Source organism: Plasmodium malariae (assembly GCF_900090045.1).
Source record: "Plasmodium malariae genome assembly, chromosome: 3".
NCBI classification, from domain to species: domain Eukaryota; phylum Apicomplexa; class Aconoidasida; order Haemosporida; family Plasmodiidae; genus Plasmodium; species Plasmodium malariae.
In genome coordinates, this window is record NC_041777.1 from 373,485 (window position 1) to 382,066 (window position 8,582).

The 8,582-nt window shown below is 27.0% G+C and overlaps 3 protein-coding genes across 3 annotated transcripts; 2 read left to right on the top strand and 1 right to left on the bottom strand.

Moving 5' to 3' along the window:
• Nucleotides 1-420, top strand: PmUG01_03016600 (conserved Plasmodium protein, unknown function; the record flags this gene model as incomplete). The annotated part of the gene is made up of 1 exon (XM_029008793.1): nt 1-420. One exon carries the CDS (start codon nt 1-3, stop codon nt 418-420), a length of 420 nt encoding a protein of 139 aa, XP_028859385.1.
• A 1,137-nt stretch (nt 421-1,557) lies between these two features.
• PmUG01_03016700 (conserved Plasmodium protein, unknown function) lies at nt 1,558-6,452 on the top strand (the record flags this gene model as incomplete). The annotated part of the gene is made up of 13 exons (XM_029008794.1): nt 1,558-1,612; nt 1,711-1,886; nt 2,073-2,184; nt 2,355-2,452; nt 2,718-2,930; nt 3,149-3,355; nt 3,579-3,674; nt 3,816-4,823; nt 5,100-5,378; nt 5,598-5,678; nt 5,891-5,929; nt 6,126-6,246; nt 6,391-6,452. 13 exons carry the CDS (start codon nt 1,558-1,560, stop codon nt 6,450-6,452), a joined length of 2,547 nt encoding a protein of 848 aa, XP_028859386.1.
• Nucleotides 6,453-6,510: 58 nt separating this feature from the next.
• PmUG01_03016800 (ribosomal protein L25, putative) lies at nt 6,511-8,200 on the bottom strand (the record flags this gene model as incomplete). Its single annotated transcript, XM_029008795.1, has 5 exons — nt 6,511-6,615; nt 6,783-6,872; nt 7,076-7,242; nt 7,530-7,610; nt 7,867-8,200. 5 exons carry the CDS (start codon nt 8,198-8,200, stop codon nt 6,511-6,513), a joined length of 777 nt encoding a protein of 258 aa, XP_028859387.1.
• Nucleotides 8,201-8,582: the final 382 nt, after the last annotated feature.

Consider the following 8,582-nt stretch of genomic DNA (forward strand, 5'->3'; position numbering starts at 1 on the left):
ATGTTTGAAGTTATAATAAATCATTTTATGTTAAATTTCAAAAGAAATTATCGTCATTATTCGAGAAAAAAAAATATAAACAGTATAAATAGGAAAATAAACGATCCATATAGTGATCTGTACAAAATGAATTTTTATGGCAATAACTTTAAAAGACTGCCAAATAAAAAAACCAAATCAAAAGAATATGAAATAATTAGAACGTCAAGTAATACCTTTACCTATTCTTCCCCATATCCCCCCAATATTAATTATACCTTGAAACCATTTCCCGATTCAGCTAAAAATTTTTATTATGAAAATAGACCTTACTTAATGAAATACAAAAACGTCCAATACATTCCAATTAAAAGGATGGCATATAAAAATGCATCTAAAAAAACAAACTGGGAAACATATTATATGAGGATAGAAAAATAAAACACCACGACATATGTATATATATGTGTACATGTATACATTTATGCGGCTGTGTGTATGTGTACATGAATGAGTATGGGTAAGCGTACATGTAGAAATGCTTGTTCATATAGTCTACTTATATTTCTCTGCATACTTATAATAAATATGTGTAAAAATAAAAAGTATTTGCCAATTATTAAAATAACACCAGAAAATTTTAATTAACCATCCTCAGTTTAATAAATATATCTTATGTATTACAAATCTTTTACCGCATAGGGATTAAGAATTCAGTAACAGGTTTGACAGTTTTACCTACACCTACCATATATACATACATATATAATACATATATAATACATACATACATATATAATACATACATACATATTTACATAACATTAGCACATTTTTATTTTCATCGTGTAAGAATTATTCAGAGAATATCTTTTCCTTTTTTTTCTCATTTTTTGAATTGTAAGTCTCTGCTCAAAGTGTTGTATATAAGATTTTAAATAATCTAAATTTCATATACTCAAAAAAAAAAAAAATAAAATAATGAAATGTGCATATATCATTACCAAGATAAATATGCATATGTCATTTAAACGCCACAATTATATTTTTTTTTTTTGTATTCTTTTTATTTCTGAATTTTATTTGTATGCTTTATATCTATGTTTTATATACATGTTTTATATACATGTTTTATGTACATGTTTTGTATACATGTTTTATGTACATGTTTTATGTACATGTTTTGTATACATGTTATATATCTTTTTTTTATTTTTTTATTTTTAATAATAATAATTTAATGCTTTCAATTTTTTATTTTCCATTTGGTACATTCTTGTGAAATTCTAAATTTTTCCTCTTTTTTTTTTTTTTTTTTTTTTTTGTTTATAATCTCCATACATTTTTAAGCATTCTTGCGAATATTGCACTTTTTAATAATCATCTTTATACATATATAATTTATATATATATATATCTTCTCCTTTTTAGCATTCCATGTTCACAGCTAAAAACTATCCTTTTTTTGCCTTTTAATTTTTAATTTTTTTTTTTTTTTGTTGTTCAATATAATTAAAATGAACATAGAAGACAAATACAAGTTCATTAAAGAAAAATACAAAGAGATAAAAAAACAAAATGGTAACAACATTTAGGATGTTTTGTCTTACAGAATATTGCATTGCGCTGTGTTGTATTGCACTTTATTTTATTACATTGTACTATAATATATTATTAATATTTTTTATTTCAACCAAACATTTTCCCAATTTTCTATTTATGCCGATGTAGACATTCTTAAAAAAGCCATAGTGGAATATAAAAAGGACATTAAGCATTTAGAAAAAAATAATGACGAACAGAAGAATAAAATTAATATAATACTAGATAAGAATAATAATTTATTGAATGACAACAATGAACTTTCAGATAAAATAGTACATTTAACGAACTTGTTGGAAGAGCAAGTATGGGAAGAAATTAATATAAAGCAAAAAAGCTGGATTTTTTTTTTTCTTTTTTTTTCTCATTTCTATCCGTAAATGCTATAACGTATAAGTATAGTTGACCTTAAGGAATGTATTAAAGCAATACTATTTTGTATTTTGTATTTTGTATTTTTTTTTTTTTTTTTTCTTGTCCTTTTTGTGTAGAAAAAAAGTAACTCAGGATGGAGAAATTTGATGTTATTAACAAAAAGCTCGAGAGAAAATGTTCAGGATTCAGTAGCATTTGAGGAGCTCGGAATTAAGATAAAGGAAAATGGTACATGTAAAAAAGCGTATGCATACATACATATATATATTTATATATCTGACTTTCCGTGGGCATACATTTGAGTGCATTTATTTGCTTCATTTTACAAATTAATTATAAGAAATATGTACCTAAGACGACACCTTATTAACGAGTTTTTCTTCCTGCCCTTTGTTCAGAAACTTTGCACAAGGAAATTGATGATTTACAGAACCAGAAGGATAAATTAGAAAAGGAGCTAGAGTTATTTAAGAACAATCACAAGGAAAAACTAAGCGTTAAATAAATAAATATATATATGTATATATACATATATATACATTTATATATTATTTTGCTTCACATGTTATTACGTTAATTTTACGTTTACATATTGAATATATTTCTACGCTTCAATTATTTATGAATACATGTACATATGCAATTATATATACGTGCAATTATATATACGTGCAATTATATATACGTGTGTATATATAAACATGCGTAAAGTAAATTTATCTTATTGCCATGCTTCACGTCGTTGTATTGCTGCACCACAGGACAGAGAAAGAACGATCGAAAACTTGAACGACATAATTAGCAGCTCTAATAAGAATAGGATTAAGATGGAAAGCGAGAATGATGAAATAAAGAAACAAATAGAAATAAATAAAATACATTTTAACGAAATTATAGAAAAAAAAAATACACACATAATTAAAATTGAACAAGTCTGTAAAACGTTAAAAAATAAGTATTACCCAAGGTACAAAGTTAATTTTAATCAAATCCCCTTCTGTGAAAAGTACGATCACAGGGGTTACTACATACAGGTAACGTCCATGTGTGTATGAGTGTGTAATTGTGGGCATGTGCGTGTATATATATATATATATATATATATATATATATATGTGTACGCATTTAGTGTACACTCCCCTAAAACTTTTTTAAATGATGTATGACTTCTTTTCCACTGTATTTTACACAGAACAAAATTGATGAAAATATGAAGTATTTTAAGAATTACATTTTAAATATAATACAACGTTTTAGTGAATACCTAGTTGCCTGTAAAGAACTTTTTACTTTTCAAGACAAACATCTAAATAGCATTTATCAAAAATTAGAAAAAGAACAAATGGGTGATCAAATAGATTATTATAAATTTATAGACTTGAAAAAAATTTCTCAAACTGTAATTTCTTTTTCTTTTTCTTTCTACGAATGTGTTAAAGTTATGTGTACCTGTATTTGTATATGCACATTTATATACATGTATACGCATGTGTGTGAACATATATACATTTATGTACATGTGTATACCCAATGAATACGTTCATATTTGCTTTTATCCGTGTGCTTCTTAACTCCTACATGTCTGTTTTTTTTTTTTTTTTTTTTTTTTTTTTCATTTAAAGGAAGTAATCTTCCTAGAGGAAGCGATAAATTTGTTAGCAAATTTCGAGGAGGCATGGCATAACAAAGAGGACATTGAGCATATTAAGGTAATTCGAGTTAGCTATTCGTTTCTTGGCAGGAATATAAATATATATACGTACACACACATACGCATACACACATATACACATTTATTCTTATACATGTATTTATACCTGTGCGCACTCTCACACGAACCGGTTCTCTTTTGTCTGCAGGACGTGCTGCTCAACATAGCGGCCAAATTAAAGAAAATTTTCATAAAGGTAAATATTTATCTGTGCGTAGAAGAATATATATATCCCACAAATATTGAGAGTAAAATGTTTGAGCTAAAAAATGTTATCATAGAATTAAGATGTTTGAAAAATGTTATCTTAAAAACGATAAATATATTTGCTTGTGTTTTGTCTGTATGTCCATATAATAACGACAAAATAATGGTTGAATATTTTAAAAAAAGAAAAATTATTAGTAAAAAAAGCATAGATATGAATAAAACGGACAGAGGGATGTACTGCATTGAAGCAAGTTACAATGACGTGTATGCTAATAACTGGAGCAGTGAAGAAGAAAATTATGATGGCTTAGAAAACATTAGTAATAATATCCGTAAAGGTAATATAAGTAGTAACAACACTATTAGCAGCAGTAACAGTGGTAGAACGTTTGCGCATAATAACGTAAACTTCAAGAAACTGCTATGCGAAAGAGAAAGAAAATTCCTCTCTAAATTTGAACACCTACAAAATTACACAGAAAAGAATAACAAGATTATTTTCTTTTTATTAAAAAAATTTAAAGTATTATTAGAAGATATATGTTATTCTTTTAACTTTTTAAAATCATATATATCTTTTCGTATGTGTGAAATTAAAGGAGCAGATAACGTAAATATTGAAAATTACAAATTAATTACATACATACAAGATCTGACCAATTCATTTATTAAGGCTATCGAAAATTTTGATATAGGAAAATTACAACTACCTCTTGTCTCATTGTTATCATATAGTAGATTTAATAGATGCATGTTATATAAAAAACAAAGTGAGTTTTTAGAAAAAATTAATTATGCATATGCTAAGGTAAACGTTATTCCATACAACTCGCTAGAAACTAGTTTTAGACACGTAGAAATTTATAAAAAAAATTATATAGAATTAAATAAAATGCTTCTAAAAAAAAAGAAAACCATCAAGAGGTTGAGAAGAATAAATGAACAGGTTAGAAACGAATGTAGAAAAGAAGAAAAAAAGAAAGGAAAAAAGAAAGAAAAAAAGAAAGGAAAAAAGAAAGGAAAAAAGAAAGGAAAAAAGAAAGGAAAAAAGAAAGAAAAAAAGAAAGGAAAAAAGAAAATTATGGGCCCTTATATGCGCGCTTATGCATGTTTACTACCTCCGGAGTTCATAATACACTGCATTTGCATTGTGCCTTATTACAATCCTGTGTATCATGGATACATGCCTTTCCCACTTTTATACCTTCTACCCTTTTTACAGGTCTTAAGAGAGTTCAAAAGCACAGTAGTAACAAATAAAGAGCTAACCATAAAAAATGAATTTTTAACGAATTCCTTGTCCCTCAAAAGAGAAATAGATAATGAAGAAGTCATTGTGAACGATGTACAATTGTACGCAGAGAAAATTTTAAAATTTATCATATCTAATAATTGTGAAAAGAAATATTTAAATATTAGAGAAAAGCAGCTGATAGAAGCGTATATTTGTTCTTGCATAAAGATAAATAATTTGAATGGGGAAATCAAAAAAAACGTGCAGGTACTTCTTCGTCCTTTTATTTCACGTACCATTAATAAGTTACAACGTGGGTGTATGTGTGTGTACATATGTATATGTGTGCGCGGGTACGTGCGTAGGAATACGCGCGAACCTTGCTGCATAAACAGGCAAGTGCTTTTATTTTATTATGTTTTGTTTTGCTTTATTCTTTTTTGTTTTGCTTTATTTATTTCTTTTCTTTTCTTTTTTTCTGAGCAGATTCGAGAGCAGTTAGAAGGAGAAGTCTATACAAAAGTAGACGAAATAAAAAAGCTAAATCAGCAGATAGAAATATATAAGGTAATGCTACTAATTTGACGTTTTTCTTAAAAATAAAAAGAAAATATTTCTTTTTGCATAACCATATAATAAATCATTGCAGACATTTCGCGGAAATGCCTGATGTATTCAATTTTGAGATTATAATATGATCCCATTCACCTTACTAACCTCATTCAATCCATTCAACTCATTGATCTAATTCGTTTTTTTACCGCTCCCATTTTTCTTAGGAGGAGGAGACAAATATACATAAAAAATACGAAGAGCAAGTAGGAAATAAAATAAAAAATTTTCTTTATCTCTTCGTAACTACTTCCGTATAATCATGTACTCGTTACTTATCGATATAATTACCCTTTCGTTATTTTTATGCTTCATGTGTACATGCGTACATACATATGTACACCTCCAAGGTGATACACATACATGCATGTGTACGTATATTTATTTTCCCCCTTTCGAAAGATGAAAACCTTACACGATTTAATTGTAACCCTGGAAAAACAAATTTCTAAATTAAAGTCTGAGAGAAGTGTTAACAAATTTTTTATTCTTTGCACCATTTGTGGGAACAAAAATAACATGGGTAATCTTGTCGACTGTACAAACATACGTATATGCACGCATTACATATACACACATATATATACGTAAGTACATAGACAAAATATTATCATTTATCCAACATCATATAAGGAGGAAAATTTTTTTTTTTTTTTTTTTTTTGCAGGCGTAATTTTGAAAAATAGAAAGTGCCTTAAATGTAGTTCGATAATAGTTTTTTTGAAATAAATTACATCTAAATATGAGTCATAAAAAAAAAAAAAATAAAATAAAAAAAAGCTAATGATTATTGCTTTGGCCAGTAGTCTTTGTATGTTAGTTGAATCCTTTTCCCTTTTCTGTTCACAAAATTTGGATCAATGTAATCATCTGGTAAGGGTGTTTCGGGAATCTGTAAGGAAAGACGTATTAGAAAAATATAAATTTTGTCATACATGGAGCTGTAAAATATGTTTACCTGTGCATATATGTACATATGTATGTATGGGCATAGGTACATAAACACACACATAAGTGCATATGTTCTTTCTTCCAACATTTTTATTGCATTTATCTAACCTTTCCAGGTTCATATGTCCACACGACTTCTGTTTCATTTAAGTCGTAATCCTCAGAAAAAATAACGTCCCCATTTTCTGGTAATAAATGCTATAAAGCATATTAGTGCGTATTTTCTTTTTTTCTTTTTTTGTTTATTTACTTTTTGAATTTGTTTGTTTAAATGCATATATGTGGTCATTGCATATCATGTAGGAATAAGTGCATATGTACATATCCACATAAATGTATATATATGTATATATATATGTATATATATATATGTATATACACATACATGTGCTCACTCTTACCATTAAGTCCTTCAGTTTGATCGAATTGTAAGGTTCCTTATACGTTAACTTCGAAACATCAATTTGAAATGGAGGTGGAATGTTATTTCCCATTACTTTACATTTTATGTAATTTAGTGCTAACTGAACATGATAACCATTAATATATGCTGGACATCCAATCAGACCTACGATGCTGCAGGGGATATTTATTTCGGTTACTTGATTCTCGACCACCCTTGCGAATTTTAAAAAGTATATGTGCTTTTCCACTGTTCAAAAAAAGAGAATAAAATAAAATAAGAAAAAGATCAAATCAAATTAAATCAGATGATATTAAATAATATCAAATAAAAATAAGAAAAGAAACAAAATCAAAATTCGGGATACGAATAAGACATGAGACTAATAATGTACAATATCATTATTACAATACTTTATACGAAAACAATCCTTTCCCCTTTTTTATACTTACGAGGATCTGCCTCAACGTGAGACACAACACATTCAATAACATCCCCTTCGATATGTATTCTAAACAATCTTGCAGAAAATACTAATATGAGGAAAAATAAGAAGAAAAAAAAAAAAGAAATTTTAATAACGAATGAACACTAGAAACTTGTGCATACTTTACGTATCTATATATATGTATTTATATTAATCTTGCATAAATTAGTCATTTGTTTCACATATTAAAATACCCATTCAAATATAAACAGTACATATATATATATATATATATAAGCACAAATCTAACAATACGAATTATCTTCAAAACCTTTTTTTTTATTTAACTATTTCATAATTACACAAAGATAAGTGTCCATCGTCCTCCTCAAAAGCGTATTCATCAATTAATTTATGATCAATACAAATTCTTTTTTCAATACCATATTTCCAAATAATAGCAGGTACGTAACCATGTACTTGAATCAATTCTTTTTTCTTAAATTTTTCCCAACGCCTCGCTTTTAAGTCAACAACTGTGTTTATCTTACTATTCGAGTTGAAGTAATTTATTATTTCTTTTTTCAAATAATCCCACTGTTTAAATTTCAGGTATAATTTATAGTTTAAATGATTTCTTTTTGTGTGATACATAAAATAGCTATTTTTCCAGCTACTTAACTTGAAGAGATTCATCTTTGTTTTACCTTTTTTTTTTTTTTTTTTTTTGTTTTTTTTCTTATAATTAATTTTTAATTACATTTTGTTTTAAAATTAGTTAGTGTTACATTTGGACTATCATACGCAAAGCGCTAAGCCAAATGCGCTACTACTCGTAAGTACATAAATTCGAGTAAAAAAAAGGTATACTTTAATGAATAGGTGTAATCATTTAAATACGTATGTATGCATGTATATATGTATGATTATATGTGTAAGTACTCACGCACCATTAGCCTTTTCAACTTGCGAAAATAATCCTTGTACAAGCAATGGAAAAAAAAAAAAAAAAGAAAGAAAAGTACTGGTATACCTACTCAAATATAAATATATATATACGTGCGTGTGTATATATATA